The sequence below is a fragment of the Panicum virgatum genome, chromosome 9K (assembly GCF_016808335.1).
Source record: "Panicum virgatum strain AP13 chromosome 9K, P.virgatum_v5, whole genome shotgun sequence".
NCBI classification, from domain to species: domain Eukaryota; kingdom Viridiplantae; phylum Streptophyta; class Magnoliopsida; order Poales; family Poaceae; genus Panicum; species Panicum virgatum.
The window spans coordinates 7,803,259-7,822,856 of record NC_053144.1 but is presented as its reverse complement, the minus strand read 5'-3'; the positions used below and the strand labels follow the sequence as shown (position 1 = coordinate 7,822,856).

General features: G+C 49.0%; 1 protein-coding gene and 1 pseudogene across 3 annotated transcripts; one reads left to right on the top strand and one right to left on the bottom strand.

The window, feature by feature from the left end:
• Nucleotides 1-5,666: 5,666 nt before the first annotated feature.
• On the bottom strand, nucleotides 5,667-8,415 carry LOC120649821 (annotated as a pseudogene).
• A 6,225-nt stretch (nucleotides 8,416-14,640) lies between these two features.
• Nucleotides 14,641-19,593, top strand: LOC120649819 (CWF19-like protein 2). 3 transcript variants are annotated; one of them, XM_039926721.1, is made up of 9 exons: nucleotides 14,641-14,763; nucleotides 15,723-16,297; nucleotides 16,388-16,590; nucleotides 16,696-16,896; nucleotides 16,983-17,552; nucleotides 18,028-18,107; nucleotides 18,269-18,623; nucleotides 18,791-19,003; nucleotides 19,088-19,554. In XM_039926721.1, exons 2-9 carry the CDS (start codon nucleotides 15,958-15,960, stop codon nucleotides 19,418-19,420), a joined length of 2,295 nt encoding a protein of 764 aa, XP_039782655.1. In that variant the 5' UTR covers nucleotides 14,641-14,763; nucleotides 15,723-15,957; the 3' UTR covers nucleotides 19,421-19,554. The 3 variants fall into 3 exon arrangements, with proteins under 3 accessions (XP_039782655.1, XP_039782653.1, XP_039782654.1); XM_039926719.1 differs by having other exon boundaries at nucleotides 16,385-16,590; XM_039926720.1 differs by lacking the exon at nucleotides 14,641-14,763 and having other exon boundaries at nucleotides 15,746-16,297; nucleotides 16,385-16,590; nucleotides 19,088-19,593.
• The last annotated feature ends 5 nt before the right edge of the window (nucleotides 19,594-19,598 follow it).

Here is a 19,598-nt window from a genome sequence, read left to right as displayed (position 1 = left end):
CTCTATATTCTTTTTCCAAATAACGGAGCGCTGCCCTATGAAAAGCACTAGGTTTTTTGGACCGACGACCTACTCGAGTTGTGCCCTTCTCTCCAGAAGGACAACGATCACCCCCACCGGCGCCACTCCCTCCAGCTGTTGAAGCCATATTTTACTGAAAAATACCTTTATTTTCCACAAAATTATAAATTCTTACCATTACAAAGCAAAAATTATTTACTATTACAATTACAATGATCAGATTAATAACTCTTGCAAATAACAATGAAATTATATAAAAAAAGACGAAATGTATCATTAATCCTCAAGAAATCTCTAATTAATTGAAAGAAATCTCTATAACTTCTAATTACTTTGACACCCTTCAGTTCCAGGAGTACACTCTTTTCAATATCCAGAAACCCTCTAGAAGAAAAATAAACCTTTATTTCTGAAAATGTATATGTCAGTAACCTCAACCCTGCGGTGATGACACTGCCTTTCGGGGGGACACGGTGCGGTACAAGGATGTCACCAATCGGCTAGTCGCAGCACCAACATTTACGATTAATAGGCACAGCACTTGGCACAGGCAGCATGCTCGTTCATATGCTCTCAGTACAACAACGGCATGCTGACTGCGTCAAATGCTGTCTTCTTATCAATCGGAAGTGCTGGTGATGCGACCAACCGATTTGCGACGTCCTTATAGCGCATCGTGTATCCCTGAAAGGTAGTGCCATCACCGTTGGATGGAGATTAACGACGTATACTTGTTTCGAAATAAAGATTTTTTTAGCTTCTAGATGGTTTCAATGTGAGCCTGATTAAATACATCACTAGAGTGTCAAAATAATCCATTCATAATACAAAAAATTCTATAATATACTCATTTCATTAATTCATTCACGAATAAAAAAAATCAACTATCCACAATATGGTCATATATACAAGTACATCACATGAAGTATCTACACTCATTCTAAAAATTTCTACTATCCATATACTCATCTAAATCTAAAAGAAAATTACGCCTACATATGCAATCTAGCTAGCAAAATAATGTCCAAGAAATGAGCTAGCTACACATTTTCTCTATTTCTAAAGTATGAAATGAGCTATACAAGCCAAGGAAGAAGAGAAAAACAAGCCCCAAACCTTTAGAGCAGATGGATGGACGGAGAATCAAAGATCTTCACAAATGTGGTGAAGAAATGAGCAAAACTCCTCTATCCCGAGCCAAGAACAGAGAAAACAAGTGAGCTGAATGGCTCGGGCGGGGGGAGAGGGAAGGGGATAAGGGGCGCAAGGCCTTTTGTCCCGGTTGGAGGCACGAACCGGGACAAAAGGGGGGACTTTTGTCCCGGTTGGTGGTTCCAACCGGGACAAAAGGCTACGCGGGCCTTTTGTCCCGGTTGGAACCACCAACCGGGACAAAAGGCTCCCATTTTGTCCCGGTTGGTGTCTCCAACCGGGACAAAAGGCCCCCGTCCCCCCCGCTGGCCCGGCTAGCCGTTGGACCCGGGACAAAAGCCACCTATTGTCCCGGGCCCAAAGGCTGCCGGGACAAATGGCCAGGAACAAAGGCCTGTTTTGTAGTAGTGATCATATATCATAGTGATTTGGGTAAATGCACAACAACTTATATACTTTTCTCTTCATGCCCTTGGATATCTATGCAGATCATATAATATCACAACATTTAGGATGCCTCCAATTGGGAGCCTAGATGCAGATTATGTACATAGAGTCTATTCGGAGCTCCAGTATCTTGCTGGCAGTATCGCTGTTTGCTACATGCAGAGAGAGTACTACAGAAAAGGAGGAGGCTCTATTTCGAATTTCATTGAGTTTGCAGCATTTATGTATACAAACATTGGTCTCGCGAAAAGTTTGATATACCTATGTAAAGAACCAATCAATTCACGTGAAGCACGGTTGTGGCGGCGGCGGACAATATATGAGTTGATTCTGGGCATCATCATTTAAAATTAAACTGGCCATTACTGTGAACAAGAAAGCTGTTAAATGACATTCATGTACCTTTGGTTTGTGATTATCAAGAAAAGGGGGTAACTGAAGGTACTATGTATTTTGGAAATAATTGTGTTTGAAGATCACGTGCATGAATGACCAACTTTAGTTAGTCACACTGTTGTACCAATTCAATTAGTTTTTTTCATGCATCAAATTTTCCAAATAAATTTACTGAATAGTGGGTATCTTCCACGGAAACAATATACTACTTTGTTGAACTGAAAATTGAAGAGATAAATGGTTTCCTCTTCTACTCAAGGCATTTTATGAACTTTTCAGTGGTAAGTACGCGAAAGCAGTGCATAGAAGGACACAACTGAAACCTCAACAATAAAAGGGCCAGAAGGCCAAATATGGGCAAATGAAAAGGGACAAGGGAAAACCCAAAAATTTTAGTATAGTACCATGAAACCACTATTATTAGCGTGTGGATGAAGAGAATCAAGGGAAGTATAGAAATACCTTGCTTGTACGGAAGGTAAAACTAATCAGATTAAGTGAGCAGGAGGTATACAAATCAATTTGCAGTACCTGCACAATGTCTACTCAATCGAATTATAAGAAATAAATAGAAAAAGGATAAATTTATTAGCATGAATTGCCGCAGACACAATCAAGAAGCAGAACCCACGGACAGAGCCGAGGAATCCCCAGCTGACAATGGAAGATGGAACTGCAAATGGGCCTTGTGCTTGATGCTTTCAGCTGGGCAGACGTAAAACTGGCATCAAATTTTACCAAACACCCCTTACCGAAAAAGCAGCAAGCCAAACCGATATTGTGCACTCACAGGTCACAAATACACCTGCAGTAGACCATACAACTAAACGGTGGCAATCCCCTGAAATTCCCCCAAAGGGTCTGAATTTTGCCCAAATCAACTCCTAAGCAGTGAGCACTCCTAATTCATCAAGCTAAACTATAACAACAATATGCCAGTGATAAGAAAATACTCTAGATCGACAAAGTTTTGTACGGAAACTAGAGATCACGTCAGGGGATCACGACTCACGAACCCTCCCGATCCCCAATTAAACCCACCGGATGACCACATCCGTACCAAACAACCTATAAACCTATCCGAAACACGGTCTTTCTGTCCAACTTAAGAGTATCTTCAATAGCTCTTGTATTTATGAATAGCTAAAATCCTGATATAGCTATTACGTAAAACGAAATAGCTAAAAATGAATGAAATCCAACAGCTTCTCCAAAATCTAAAAGGGGATGGCTAGCACTCAGAGCTAGGCAAATATGCCTAGCGGCACCCCCTGGATAGAAAACGAGAATAAAAGACGAGGTATGTTGGGGATCGCCCCCTCGCGAAGGTGGTGAGACCCGAAGGTGTTCCGAAAACAGCAATACCCGCTAACAAGCAGAGCCTTTCTTTTCGGTCTCTTGCAGAAAAAACAGAAACCCTCAAGAAGGAGAAGGCACCGAAGGTTAAGGTGATTGTTCGAGGCCGCGCTCCCAAAGGCGGCAATGCGACGGATGCGGCATAAGGTCCTGAAGCAAGAAGCGATGAGGCGAAGCTCTACGCATTGCGCCGAAAGCCCCCACCGAAGGTTACTGAACAACGTATAACATGTGACTTTAGTAGGGGTGTACAAGTCGGACTGTCTCACCTAGAAAAATTACCAAACACCCCTTGTGTAATCTCTAGACCTCCGGGAAAACCGGAGGGGCATTCCCGGGGATGCTGTAATGAGGTCGGCGGTATAAAGAGCCCCCTACCTGGACATTGTACGGGGGTTGAACATTATGTGAATCATAGTGCAATTACGATTGTGCAAATTGCTCCTTTGTGTTCTTCATTGTTCTAAACCTTCGTCGTTATTTCTATGTCTTGTGATCAAGCCCTAGATCCCAACAAGGTAGATAGAGTTTCTGTTGAATGGGAGGTTTTGTCTTCCTTTTCTTTTTTTAGAAAACTCATCCAAGATACAAGAGCTCTTGGATATTGTGACGGAACCGCCAAATTAAAACTCTAAATTAAGCCTAATGACCGTCATTTGAACATGTCGGGCGCATTAGCTTAATAATTTAATTTGACAGTCCTTTCTCAGCCCACGTCCTGATCGAAACAACATCAATAGTCTCACACGAAGGTGAGCACAGATGGTACAAGCACGACATAAATTTAAAAATACAATAATATACACAAGACTCCGCCATCACCTCATACACGACGTCCTCAAAGACGGATGCAACACGAATGCATATGATATAATTGAGTGCAGCTCAATGATGTAACTACTATACTCCAACTTGAATGCCCTGCGGACTGTCCGCGCCCAAGTGGCGGACCGTCCGCAGTACAACTCTGCAGACCCACCAGAACCAACTACCTCTCTGGACAATTTCAAATCTATACGGCGGACTGTCCGCTCCAAAATAGCGGACTGTCCGCAGTTTAACTCCGCAAAACCACCAGAGGCAACGACGCCTCTGGACAAATTTTTAATTTCTACGGTGGACTGTCCGGCCCTCCTTGGCGGACTGTACGTAGTTCACTCTGCCAATTCCACCAGAGACGATAACGTCTCTGGACAAAATTCTAGACTCTACGGCGGGCTTTCCGCTCTCCAATAGCGGACCGTCTGCAGTTCAATTCTACAAAAACACCAGAGAACATCATCTCTGGACAACTTCTAACTTGACCTGAGAACTATCCGGCCCTCCTAGGCGGACCGTCCGCGATTCCTATCTTTTGACCCCGCGCGCCGCCACTAGTGAGGCCGACGCGGCGCCGCGGCGCGCTGTTCCCGCCGACGGTGGCCCGACCTACGGCGAGGCTAGCACTACACTATCTACTAGACGAGGCGTACACGGGCATGGGTGACACACGCGGAGAAATCGAGCCGAACCTAGTCGGCGACGTGCGGCCCGTGGCGGCAAGAATGACTTCGTTGAGAACGTGCGTGGAAACAATGTGAACGTGGAGGAACGAGGGGAGCATAAGCATTAACGACTCACTTACAATCGATTTGCCCTTGGGCGAAGGAAACGGTGCTCGGACGATGGAGTTCCACGGCGAGGCCGAGTTTGGGCAAAACTCGAACTGGCGGTCGGGGAATCCGGGATTCCCGGCGAGGTGAAGGTCGTGGCTGTGGTCAGAGGGATTGAGGAGGAAGCTAGGGAGGTGGTTGAGCTTTGGCTGCGGTGGATTTGAAATCCATGGAGGGGAGCTCGCGAAATCGGCCGGCGAACGGGAGGAGCTCAAGCTCCGTCCATGGCGTCGGGAGGGAGAGGGAGAGTGAACTGAGAGAGAGAGAGAGAGAGAGAGAGTGAGGGAGTGGGAGCGGGAGCGGGTGGGTGAGGAGGGTGTGCTCGCCTTCAATGTGGCGTACGGGGTGGCCGGGGAAGAGCTCGATGGCCGGCACGTGACGGCGACCGACGATCCTCGGTCACGGAGCAGTCGAAACAGAGCTGTCACGGACCGTCCGCCGTCCCCAAGCGGACAGCCGTCCCCAAGCGGACTGTCCGCTAGGTGCGGTGTTACAGATATGCTCTAACTGCGCAAGAGCTGAGGACGCTGGGGGGAGGGGATTAGGCGGGTACCGTGAGATTGATCATGTATCTGATACTAATACCAAATTTTGTCGAAGCACAATCATATTTACCTAGTTATTATTTTTTAATGCGCAGGAGAACTGCACGTCGGTGTATTAATAGGTAGAAAGAACGGTCCCGAACGCAATGATTACAACAACATCATAATTTTGTGCGAGATGAAATTAAGCTTTGATGGGGCCCTCTTGTAGGCATGTAGCTGTGGCAACCCTGAGGCTCTCGCCTGTACGAGATCATCGATCAGCCGGTGGATGTCGCGCCACAACGAGCCGTTCTCATTGACGGCCCCACTAGCTCCCGCGCCTTGGCCTCCACCCCCGTCGCGCTGCGCACCACACTCCATGAACCCGCCACGGCACGCGCGATGGCCTCCGCCGGCACGGTCGTCTCTGCCTCCCCGGCCCACTCGCCGCGCCTGCCGCCATCCCACACGCGCACGCCGAACGCGGCCACCCCGGTCACCTGCCTCTCGTTGATGAACTGCTCGAACACCAGCGGTCACGTCACCGGCAGGCTGGCGGACGCGGCCTCAGGGACTGAGTTCCAGCCGCAGTGCGTCAGGACTCAGGAACGCGCCTACCGACGGGTGGGCCAGCACCGCCATTGAGGGGCCCACCCACGGACGACCATGCCCCGGCCGGCCATGTGCTGCTCCCACCCCTCCGGCGCCTATTGCCTACGGCGGAGTCGTGGAAGCGGACCACCCACAGGAATATAATGGCGGGTTCGACACCTCGAGCCCCAGGGCGAGGCGGCGAGCTCCCTGCTTTGAGTCGCTGAGAAGTGGGCCCAGCTCCCAAAGCAGACGTACACCACCGACCGGCTCGGTTTGGTGGACAGCTAGCCCAGGCAGTCCACGTTAGTACTTAGTACGTTAGTGTCGCCGCCGCGGTGTACGGTGGAGCACGACGGCTGGGCTAGGGCCCGGCGAAGTAGGCGCGGCGAGCGTCGACTCGGGCTGAACTCTTCGCAGTAGGGCTGCTCGAGGTCGACGAAGGTGTTGACGATGACGCCGAAGCTGGCGAGCTGGGACGCCTTTATCTGCTCCCACGACTTGGAGAGGTGGTCGTCCAGGGCGCGGAGCTGATCCGGATGATGTCGGCGCGCATCTTGAACAGGTTGTTCATGACGAGCTGCGGGAAGACGCCAACGGGGTGGAACGTGAGGTGCGGCACGCCGAGCTCGGTGGCGACCAGCTGACCACGGCGGTGGTCCACCAGAACGGCACGTCGGACACGATGGCAAAGGGGCGGTGCTCCCGGAGCTGCGACTCGTGGGACGTCTGCACCAGCTACGTGGCGCGGTACACCGGCCACGCGTCGTGCACGGGGGCGGTGGCGAGGCACTCCACCCCGTCCCCGAGGCCGACGTCCGGGAACGGGTGGCGCAGCACGCGCACGGCGGCCACGGCGCGACGCGGCGGCGGTGCCCCGTCGTCGCGCGTGGTGGACGCGGTTGTGGCCATGGAGACTGCAGGACACTCGGCATGCAGCGCGACGGGAGGAAGGCTAGGACGAGCGGCGTCGAGTGTCTCAGCGCCGGTTTGCCCCCTGCGACGCGCTCTGATGTCTCCGTACAGATGCATGGCCAGCAGCTTATTGTTTGCCTGCGCGTGTCGTTCTGATCCGATCTTGTTCGCCAAGCCGGCAGGAATAGCATGCATGGTGAAAGCGAATGGTTCCTGCACACGTGACAGGATGAAAATTTAAAAGATGGTGAAAGCGAATGGTCCCGTGTAACAAAATTTTGGCAATATAGAAAAGCGTAAAAAAATTTAATGCAAACAAATGAACTTTAAGGATAAATAACTAAAAATAGAAAGGAGAGAAGAAAGACAAAAAGATATAAAAGATGCTAACTAAGAAGAATAAGGAAGAATACACGAAGATTAGAAACAGAAGAGACAAAAAGGAAGCACAGAAAAGATAAAAAAAATGGAGCACGGAAAAGATGACAGCACACGTGCGAGAAGCCGAGAACCAAAGCAATTGCAGGTCCGGCCCATAGCAGCAGCAGTAAATAAAAATCAGCCCATTTAAGCCCACCACGCGCTTGTGCGACAGCGGCAATCCCACCCGCGCGCCAATAATCGCAGCCGTACCAAACTCTGCAGCTGAGCAACCAAAAGATCCAGACAACAGGGACTGGACGCTCATGCTGCCTACTCCTACTTGCCGTTTAGCTGTAGTATATAGCTCACCAAATCCCACCAAACAAAGCAGGTCATCAGTTGTACCTGGACGTAGAACGGCGACCAGATGTAAGGCTCGGGCCCCATGGGCTCGTAGTAGAGGAGATCCATCTCCTCGTCGCCGGTGGCCGTGGCGAGCCACTCGTCGAGCGTGGCCGCCGCCCTGGCGTCCACCATGCGCACGCCGGCGTCGTTGCACTTGACGCCCCACCCGCGCTGCGCGGGCTCGGCCTCCGCGGGGGCCCCCTCGCCGCCTTCGCGGCGCGTGAGCCGGCCGGTCATGGCCGGGTACAGAGAGAGCGCCTCGGAGAGCGCCTCCTTGAGCTGCTCCCGGTCCAGGCCCGGCGCGGCGCGGCAGTAGAGCACCACGTGCACCGTGTGGCGCTCCATGGCGTTGTCCAGCGGCGACAGCGTGTGCGTCTTGCCCGGCCGCACGGGGGTCACCGACGCCGCCGTGGACTTGGCGAACCGCGTCACGCGGCTGCCCTGCCCCGTCGCCAGCCCCGCCGCCGCAGGCATCGCCGATCCGCGCGCGCTACAGAGAGCTCGCCGGGTGGAGGTTTTCGCGTGCTGGTGAGATCTCACTACCGCTCGAGCTCGAGCTCTTTGCGGGGAGGATTGGGCGGAGGATGGGGGATATTTAAGGCGGGATGGTGGGCAGGGTTTAGCTGCTCGTAGTTGAGCGCATTAACGAACTTTTGAATTCAGAGGACACGTGGCAGCCGACAAATGGATGGGTAGAAGGAAGTCCGTTATTAAGATGGCGTCATGGGCTTCAATTTATTCGACTGCGTGAGGAGAATTCTTTCGTGGTGAAATTTTCTGCCGTCATGGAGACCCGAGAGCATTATTTGTATTTGATGCAAAATCATACAGAGGCATTTCCTTTTCAGAGCATCATAGACACTGATCCTATATGATAATCTAGTTGCATTTGTACCGACGTGTCCAACTGTGTGCTCTGCATCAGCACCAGGGCGACCATGGAGACTCGAGCCATCCATGAGTTCAATCGAACAACTCAATTTGTTCAATTTTCAGCTTGCAAGATCAGAAGATAGGTTAATGCAATAGCTCCTTCCCAAGCAAGGAACCTACCTAGTTCAGTAGGCTGATCTTTCTCATGCTCTCATGTGAGTCAGAACAGCAGTGGCCAGTATCAAAGGCGCTGCAACATGTAAACTGGCCAGTTTATTGTGTGAAAACTGTCTACTCACATAAAACATAAAAAGCATTGATCGCAGACAGTTCACATAAAACATAAAAACTAATATTAATGCAAGTTCTTATAAAAAACTGTCTGCTCTACCATGCAACTGGAAAAGCATTGATCGCTGACGGAGCAACCATTGTTTTTTTTCTAACCATATACCAGCAATTTAGGTATTGTAATATTGCATAGCTGAATGTGGGTTAACAATTTTACATGAGAATGGAACCTGCAGATTTGAGCGATACTTTTGACATTTTTACTAATCCCTCGAGCATCTGACTTTAGGGTTCGATGATCTGTACAACATGTACGCGTGAGATACTCTGACATTTTTACTAATCCGTCGAGCATCTGACTTTATAGGGTTCAACGATCTGTAACATTTACGCGTGAGCTCGAGCGGACCTCAGGAAAATCTCCTCTGGAACGTACCCAGGCAGCAGGGTCTCCTACAGTAGTAACAGAACATCCTACACAGTGACATCACATGTGTCACAACAACTCGGCCTTGGACAAAGGGGGGGGGGGGGGGGGGAATAAAGCCAGCACAGCAAAGCACCGGTAAAACGGCCAAACCAGAACTGTCTTAAGCTACCATTTGTCGGTTATCCATCACCCAGGACACACATGTTATTGCCATTGTTTAGCCCAAGTGAATCAATTGTACAGGCCCTCTCTTCTTGTTGAGCTCCCAAAGCTTGGCCTTGTCATTCTGTCATCGCCATTTGATTCAGACAGTCAGAACCTTCAAAAACGATGAACACAAGTTGATCAGCCTAGTAGTCAATGGGTGAAATGTTACATCATATGCATATCGCATTCACATGTGTTCTTTGGAAATTATTTTCTGATTTTCTTATCTTAAGTATCCAGTAAAACATCAATGACATTATGTCAAACATAGCACAGAAAATGGTCAAATAGAAACTAAAGCAATCTCAAGCATGAAACTTACTTGCTGCATACAGAACGAAGTGAAGTAACTGTTCTACAACAATGAAAGGAGCAGGGATTCTATATGATGCTCACTATTGTAAGTTAATTATCAAGTTTTTTTTAAAGCTAAATTATCAAGTTGTCCACTAGTTTAACTAATCAGCACATTATCCTTTCATAAATTGCTTAAAGCAATCACAGTGAACCAGGCAACATCACTCGTGCAATGGAGAACCACATCAGCTACGAAACATAATCAAAGGATGGCAAGAACATATGTACCTCCTTCAACTGCTTCAACTCAGGTACAGTACAAACAGAATTGGTCGCACCTATTGTCAAATTCAGGTTCAGAACGTTGACAAATAATACTGATCAACTTTCTGAAGTACAAACTTGCTGCTACTGTAGGAATCAGACATTTGATCCTACAAGACAAATTGAGCATGCAACGCAATCAGAAATTAACAAGCAGATAGGCATAGCTAATTAACCTGCTAGACCCGACTTCGGTAGGAATTGCAGGATTGACCCTTGCCCTGTGATGGGGTCGTGGTTGAGGACGAGGCGGTCACGCCGGTCAGGTCCGTGGAGGTCGACGCCGCTGCTGGGTGTCCCGCCTCCCGCTTGCTGGCGTGGTAGAGGTCGGAGCGGTCGACGACGACTCTTGCGGCGGCGGCACCGGTCCAGGCTGGCGAGGAGGAGCGAGGATGAGTCCATCGCCATCTGATAGGCGTGGCCGCGTGGGTTCAGGAAGAGGAGACAAGGAATTTTCAAAAGAAAAAGGGTATAGGCGACGTTGTCTCTGACATTTTTTTGTGACTGTTGTCTCACTGACATGTGGGATCACAAACGCACCGGTTCTTGCGGCGTATTTCAGCGTGTCCTACACACCATACTGAGCTGTGGGTCCGAGTCCATGTTCTGGGCCCGGGCATTTCATTTCCTTCCATTTTTTGGGCAAGAATTTGCAGAGGCAGCGGTGGGGCTGGGAGGATTCTGCATGCATTGTCGTTTTCCTGCTCGGCGGAGGCGCTCCGTGCGTGCGTGCGTGGAACTGGGATCAGAATCCAGAGGATTTGAACGCCACGTGGCTACCGTTACGGACACTGACTACTGGGACCCATTGTCAATGGCGGATCACGCAGCCCGTGGAGGAGCAAAAGCCAGTGCCAAGGCAAACGGGAAACAGAAACACTAATCCGATTATACAGCTGGCTCTAGGCGTTTCGTGGAGCGTCCGATCTTGTGCCGAGCGCTGCAATCGAACGGCATGCATCCAGGAAGGAAAGCTCCACTGGCCAACCGAAAACTTGACCGCCAAGTAGAACGAAAAAGCATAGACGGGCCGGATATGTCCGGATTAAAGCAAGAATTATTTGATGATAACAAAACGTTACTCATGCAAATATGCAATCATGTCACTCCATTTCCATATGGATAGTTGATGTACTCGTGTGTGCCGAAGTCTCAAGTTTACTCAGCTTAGGTAATCAGGTACACAAACCGCCGGAAGCTCATTGCTCCAACCATCCGAAAATTTGGAGAATTTAGAGGACCAACGATGTCCAAACCACTACTTCGAACATCTAGCATGGAATACTACGATACTAGTTTCTGACTAGACCAAAGAAGTCCCAAGTTTTCGCCACCGTAGAACACGCCCAAATAGCATTTACATTTGTTTTCACAAAGACAGTCAGCCCCTTCAGCGAGACTAAACTGCTGCCGGCTTCGCCACATCCAGAGTCTCATCCTTGACCACGGGCTCGACCTTCTGCTTGCCGAACACCTGCAATAGGAGCAGCAAGAGATTAGCCCCGAAGCACATCATAATCAGGAAAAAGCACAGATGCAATAGGTATCTATTAGAAATGAATCACAAACAGAACAAATTAGGTACTGAAACCCGAGCACGTGTCTGAAAGGCCTTCAAAGTACATCATGTTCAGGAATAAGCACAAATGCAATCGATATCAACTGGAAATGCATCATAAACTGGATAAATTAGCAACTGAAATCCAAGGCACAATTCTGAGAGACCTTAAATGCACATAATCAGGAATCAGTATAAGGTCAATTCCAATGTTCATTTCGTTGTTAGAGTGCCACATCGATGAACAAGAAATGAAACTATGGATGAAACCCCTTCTACAATGCATTGTTTCATCTTTGCTATTTCGTAGGCTCTCGTTCCATTTAATACTATGTCTATTCAAAATGCATCATAACCACTAGCAAATTAGCTACTGAAATCCAAGCTAAAAGTCTGAAAGAATATAGTGCAAACTCAGATTACTGCAGTGGCATCATACAGTGAGGAGCAAGAGCATCCATGGTTGCTCTAGCACGTAGGGAAAAAAATCTGGCATGAAGGAGCCCATAGATGATCACAAAATAACCAGGAAATTAGCATCACCAGCCAAGAGTTAATATCTCCAGAATCCACATGCTTCCACACTAGTGCCCTTGATGGATTCAAACGGCATAACAAGAACTTAACACGCAGGCTTGCAAAATGCATGCACAGTACTGATTTGAACGCCCATACTGCCAATACATACTAAATCCACCCAATGATCCGTTCAAGCTCAAGAGAAAACGGGAAAACCTCTACCAATCTACCATCACTATCCAACAGTCTCTGACCACGTGCCGGAAAATAATCTAAAAATTCGCTGCTACATTACTACCTGATGAGATGGATTCCAGCAGAATACACCATCACACCATGCTTACTAAAAATACAGAAGGATTTGAACACCAGAAGATAAATCGCCTATCCCCCATTATTCATTCACGATTAAGAGAAAACTGGGCAAAATACCATCGCGATCCAAAAAAGAAAATCTGAAATGCGTGAGCACACGAATTCCTGACCACTTACGGAAAACAACATTACTAATTGCTGCCATACACTGGTAATTAACTAGCGATGAATTCGAATCCAACAAACGAATAACACTATTCGCGCAGAAAAGACAGCCCAAATAAAATACAGAGACTAGCAGCTCACCAGTTCACCAACACGCGATTCCTGATCACACATCTAATCGAGTGCCAACAGGGCTACATCAACTACAAACGCACACAGCCATTTTCTCGCAACCAGGAGAAACCAGAACAAGCAACTAGTAGTACACCATCAAACAGCTACGAACCAGAAGAACTCGCAATGCAGGAAAAATCGCGCACTCGCATCACCAAACGGCAATACAGAGAAGAGGAGAGGAGGTGGGGCAAGCGACATTACCGAGCTGCACTTCTGGGAGAAGTAGTTCTTGAGGCAGATCCTGAGATCCAGTACTTCTGCGCGGGCATCGCCTTGAAACGGTTGAAGTAGTCCTTGGCGCTCTCCAGGAACGCCGGCTCCTCCCCAACCGTCTTCATGAGGGTCGGCGGCGCGGTCAGGGTCGGCGCCGCCAACACCTCCTTCCTCACGCAGGCCGCCTTCTCCATCGCGACCCCAACACCAAGCGAAGGCACTAGGGCGGGTGGTGGATGGAAAAACTGGGCAGAGGATGGGAAGCTTTTGGTGGCGGGGCCTCAGCTTTGTTGGCGGAGAAGCCCGGGCAAGGAAGATGATCGTCGGCGCTGCAGCGCTGGGGAGGGGCAACACTGCAGAAGGCGTGGGTTCGCGAGGAGGACCCCCCATGTTGCCGTTGCCGATGCCGAGGTGTAGGTCCGAGCTATCGAGGACGTTGACCCACGGCGGCAGCGCGACAGGTTCGGCCGCGGCCGCGGCGTGCTCGACCTGCGCATCGACGGCAACCTCCGCCTGCTCCTCCTCCTCTTCCACGTGGCCGACGCGCAGCAGCAGTGCAGCACGATGCCGGGAACTGCGCCGGTGTTGCCTACGAGGAAGAGCAGGCCCGGTCGTCGCCGCCATGCACGACCACCTCCTCCTCCCCCTCCCCCTCCCCCTCCACCTCCACCTCCCCCTCCACCTCCCAAACCTCTTCCTCGGAGGATCTCGACGATGATGTAGAGAAGCGCGAGCACAACCAGCGCCCAGAATGCCGTCTCAACGTTGTCTCGCTTCCAAGTGGCGTCTTCCCACGCACGGGGATATCCCGCATGGCGTGACTCTCCTTGCCGATTCAGCTGTCTGAGAATTTCCTTGCACCTCAGCACCACATCTAGCACCGTGTTGCCGCGGATGACATTGCGGTAGAATGCCCACCAAACCCTCTTATGGAGCCTGCCCCCTAATCCTTCCTGCGCGAGCACCTCCTCCATGGCATCTGCTAGAACTCTTCCCACAGAGCTAGCCATATGGAGGACGAAATTGAAATGGCGTGGCGTCTCGCCGGAGTTGGAGTCGGTTTATTTATACTAGCGGGAACCGGGAAGACGAAGGCTCTCCGTTCTGATGGGAGTCCTGGCCTCCTGGGCCAGAAAAGGGCCTGCGGCAACACACATGTCGGCCCACCATTTCCCTTCCTGACCTAGCCCACCCCGTGACGCGAGGGGGGAGGGGGGTTCTTCTTCTTCTTCTTTTTTTGGACAATATATGGGTTGGTTTATTTTTTTTGGTGGAATGGCTTGGTTCATCGTTTGCTAGATAGGAGTACTCAAGAATGAATCTAGGGGGGGGGGGGGGGGGGGGGGGGGTCTTCTTCTTCCTCCCGTCGAGGCGTCGACGGTGTGCGGGTTGGGGAGAAGAGATGGAGCGTGTCGGGAGGAAAAGGAGATCGTGCGGCCATGGCGTGCCGCACGAATCTCAAACAACGGTAACCAACTGGGCTTCCGGGCTATCTCCCGCCCGAACCAACACCGGCCCAACACCAGACCCTTCCCGACACGCGCGACTCCCGCTGCCCACCGCCGCCGTGCCACTGTTATAAATCTAGGCAATTTTCGGTATATTTTAATTCCAAAATTAAATGTATAAACTAGCAATATTTCTATGATTTTAAGGAGTAAAATAAAACATGTGAACATGTTTATACTTATCACACATATAAGCATAAACAATATAAATAACCAAAGTTTCAGAGAGTACCCTAAAGCGGGGCCGTTGCCGGAGGCATTGGCTGCGCTGTTACCAACTGGAGTAGACATCTACTCGGTTGGCCTCAGTCGAAGTAGTCGAACTAAATCGGTGCAGGAAGAAGTTCGCAGTGCAGTCCCACGAACGGTCACCAAGATGTAGTCGACGTAGTCGTTCGGCCACCAGAATGTAGTCGACGTAGTCGTTCGGCTCGTCCACCAGGAAGTAGTCGTACAATCGGGCAAAGCCTTAGTATTTTTGAGCAGTCACGCTAAAGCGTTACCCAAAAACCTGATTGCCCGCCTATCCCGTGCAGGATCTCAAGGCGAGCAAGGTTTCGGAGGCCTGCTCACGCTAATTCTGTGCGCGCAGAAATTAGCGTTGGGAACTCAGTTGTTGCAACTGGAGAGGGAGAAGAGAGGAGCCGAGTTGCCTCAGTGCTCTGGTGTAGGATGGATGAGGGGAATGGCACTCCTTATATAGTGACTCAGGTGCTCAGGATCGTTGAACCTGGACACCATCAGAGTCATTTAGGTGATGCGGTTATGGCCATTAATTACAGATTTAATTGCACATCACATCGCCTCGGCCCCGGCCCGGCGAGGCGAGCGAGCGCGTGTGGTTCACCGTCCTCCTCTTACCGGCTTCACAAGTGGTGTACAAGAAGTCCACCTTTTAAGTCGGTTGAGATCCTCCTCAATTCCCGGTGCGAAATTAAACATTAATTCCCTAACATTAATAGTGGGCTTTAAATTCTTTTAATACTTTAGAATAAATGGGCCAAGCCCATTACTCCAACAGCCACAGACCCAGACGCGCGGATCCGCCCAACGCTGGCCGCGGCCGCCGCGCGCATCCCCCTCGTTCTCCGGCCTCCGAGATCCGGGCGCCTCCGGCCTCCCCCGCGCTTCGTGGCTCTCCGTGCGAGGTCCACGGCCCGCCGCGCCGCTGACCAAGAATCGTGCCGTTCCTCTCTATTTCTTCACTCCGGTCGTCCCCATCGAAAGAAACCCTCGCGCCGGGCCGTCCTGCGACATGCTCTCCGGCGTCAAGCTGGTCCCGCGCGACCAAATCCTTTCCGGTCGCAAGCACGGAAGCGGCGGCGGCGGCGGCTCCGATTCCGACTCTTCCAGCGGCAAGAGGCGAGCGAAGCGGAGTAAAGGCGGCCGGGACAAGAGGGAGAAGGGCAACCGGCGGAGGAGTCGCCGCCGGCGGTACAGCTCGGAGGATGAGTCGGGGTCGGACACCGACGATTCCATCGGCGAGGAAGAGGAGGAGGATGTCAGTCGAAGCAAGCGCCGGGGGAAGCACCGGAGGCGGCGCCACAACTTCTCCGACGACGACTCCGAATCCAGCGAATCTGACAGGGGGAGAGGTAAATAGATGCTGATTTGGACAGAATTCCGTTTGAAATTTTTGACAAGGTCGATGTCTGACCATGAGGTATTTCTACTCGTTACAGCAGGGGGCAAGGGGAAGCAGAAAGGTGATGGTGAGGATGATGAGGACGAGGAGGATACTGGTGGTGAGGGGTCGAGGGCAAGCGAAGTGGTCAGGAGGGAGATGGGGCTTGAATGGATGCTCAAGTCGGCAAGCAGCAGTCGAGCCGAGGGCAGCGGCGTCCGTAAGGCTGATAATGATGAGAAGGATGAGGCTGCACATGAAGAGGTAATGACGATGAACCATCTTACATGGCGTATGTCATGACTCATGAGTGCTTGTGTTGATTGTTGACAAGCCGTAATCACTCGCCTTTTGTCTGATTACTGTTAGATTGCTAGGCCGAACCCTAAGGAACTTAACCCATACCTGAAAGATAACGGAACTGGCTACCCTGAAGAATCTACCCCATCCAATGCTGGCAATCAGTTGCTTGCGTCCTCTGTTGTGGGGGATGGGGGTGCTAGTTGGAGGCTTAAGGCTTTGAAGCGTGCTAAGGAGCAAGCTGCTCGTGAAGGAAGAAAGCTTGAGGAGGTAAGCACATTGCCACATGTTGTTTGAAGGAACTGATTTCAGGTACTTTATTTCTCACTAACTTTTGTAACTATTGGACTGTATAGGTGGTTGAAGAGAGATGGGGATCATTAGGTGACTTAGCTGTGTCAGTATCAGCATCAAGAGCTGCCCATTCACATGCTCACTTGCATGCCATTAGAGGAAGAAAATCTGTGAATGCTGACAATGTAGAAGAACACACCAAAGGAACTCCAGAGGGTCGCCAAGGTGGTGACAGTGGGAGGCGTGAATATTTAAAAGATGTCTCTTCTCAACGCCATGCCATGAGAAAACCCAAACCGGATTCAGTACCATGGAAAAGGAGAAGACAGAATATATCTTCTGAGGACCAGGAGCTTATCTCTTCTGCAGTAGCAAGCCTGAATAAGTTTTCTGATGATGGAAGCTTTATGGAAAAGATTAGCAATCTTAACAAGAACACAAATGTCTCAACTGCTAGTGCTAGTGCTACTGCTACTACTGATGAACAGAGGGACATTGAGCAGAAGCATGTTAAGGAGAGTTCACAGAAAGCACCATTAGTGAGCACTCAGAAATTAAATACAAATCAGTTGGCTGCAAAGATTCTGCAGCTCCGAATGAAAGGCAAGACTGAAGAAGCCGAACAACTTTCGGTGAGTCTTTCAAGTATTGACGTATTGTTCTTCTGGGTTCTGGCAATGCTAACAAAGTCTTTTCTTTATGAATTAGTGATTCTTTAGATACTAAAATATTTATTTTGCAATGCAATAATGGTAGTGTGCATAGTAACAAATCTTGTTTTATTTAACAGTAGAGACATGTTCTTGTCTTTCCAACATCAGCTGAGTCCTATGCTTATATAATTTCAAAATTGGCATATTGCTGAAGTTAGGAAATATAGTAGACATTATTTGATTCTAATGGAACTGTATTTTTCATAACAGAATCACAGAATATTTGGACTAGGTATAGGGGTATGGGTATATATCAACTCACATCTCACAATTTAGGAAACAGGGATAGATGTTTATAGAAATAGGAAGGTTCGAGTTTAAATTTCATTTTGCTTAAATCTCCTGTATTTAGTAGCAATATGGTATGGCTGAACTGGTTCTCATTCTTTCTCAGAGGGAAATGGAAGCTTTGCTGGAGAATCAGGATACTGTCCCTGAGGAACATAGTCATGGAAAAGGAAGGAGCTCAATCAGGTAACCTCTATCAGTCCGTCTTACTTATTATGAGCGTGCACTTGTCATGCTGCGAACTGCAATTAATTGTTGTGGAAAAAATTTCCTACCGTATTTCGCTGTTAACTTGTGGTCCTATCATTTATTTGCCTGCTGAACACTGTTCTATTTTTCATCTTCAGGGATACATTGAAGCCTAGTGCAGCTGATCGCAGGAGAAGAGAAGAGAATGCAGATCTGCATTTGGCTAATAAGATTATGCACAATAAGCAGTACAGTATGTCTAAAAGTATAGAGGATGAATATGATTTTGGTGATGCTCCTAGTAAAAAAGACAAAAGAAAGAATAAAGGGGCACATGAGGAGAGGAGAAGCACTAATAGACATATATTAACTCAGAAGGAGCGCTGTTTGTATTGCTTTGAGAACCCATCCAGGCCGAAACATCTAGTTGTTGCTATTGGAAACTTCACTTACTTGATGCTGCCGCAGTTTGAGCCTGTTGTCCCTGGGCATTGTATTATTCTCCCATTACAGGTGAGTCAATTTTACTGACCTTCTTGTATCCCAGGAAATTGTGCTTTCTTAAGAACTTGTCTGTGCTTTTGAATATGGCATTTTCTGGAACGTTCTGCCTTTTATTGCAGCTCTTGTGAACAGAAAATCACTCTCTAAATTATTAACAATTTTATTATTGGTTGCAGCATGAGTCTGCTACGAGAACCGTTGATCAGAATGTTTGGGGGGAGATTCGCAATTTCAAGAAGTGCCTACTGAAGATGTTTGCACAGCAGGACAAAGATTTAGTGTTTATGGAGACTGTCATAAGCCTGTCCAGACAAAGAAGACATTGCATGATTGAGTGTGTCCCTGTCCCTTGTGATGTTTCGAGCAACGCCCCAATGTACTTCAAAAAGGTCAGTTGTCTATTGCTACCTTCATATAATTGAGAATATTCTCCTGTGCTTTAGGTTGTAATGAGATAATCACTTTTACTCCAGGCGATTGATGAAGCTGAAGAAGAATGGACCCAACATGAGATGAAGAAGGTTATCCCGACAAGCGCAGGCCTCAACTTAAGGCAAGCCATCCCGGAGAACTTTGCCTACTTCCATGTGGAGTTTGGGCTGGACCGTGGTTTTGTTCATGTAATAGATGATGAGAGCAAGTTCAGCGCTGGATTTGGATTGAATGTCATCAGAGGGATGCTCCAGTTGCCAGAGGAGGACATGCACCGTCGCCGAAGGCATGAGTCCATGGATAACCAGAAGCAAGCTGTTGCTAGCTTCATGAAGGACTGGGAGCCCTTTGATTGGACGAAGCAGCTTGATTAGATGTGAATAGTGTTTTGAGAGAACTCCCAAAGAAAAGCTTACACAATTTGTACTGAAAATTTTGTACTAAAAACTTTTACTGATGCTGTCGTTCAAAAAAAAAAAGAACTTGTACTGATGCTGTCATTCTGTTATTTTGTCTCAGCATATAAATGTTCCCTTTTTCCCCAGAAGATAA

Coding starts and splice junctions, on each gene's coding strand:
- LOC120649819 (XM_039926720.1), top strand. CDS start 15,958: ATGCTCTCCGGCGTCAAGCTGGTCCCGCGCGACCAAATCCTTTCCGGT. Junction 16,897..16,982: donor AAGGAAGAAAGCTTGAGGAG/GTAAGCACATTG, acceptor TGGACTGTATAG/GTGGTTGAAGAGAGATGGGG. Junction 19,004..19,087: donor CCCCAATGTACTTCAAAAAG/GTCAGTTGTCTA, acceptor CTTTTACTCCAG/GCGATTGATGAAGCTGAAGA.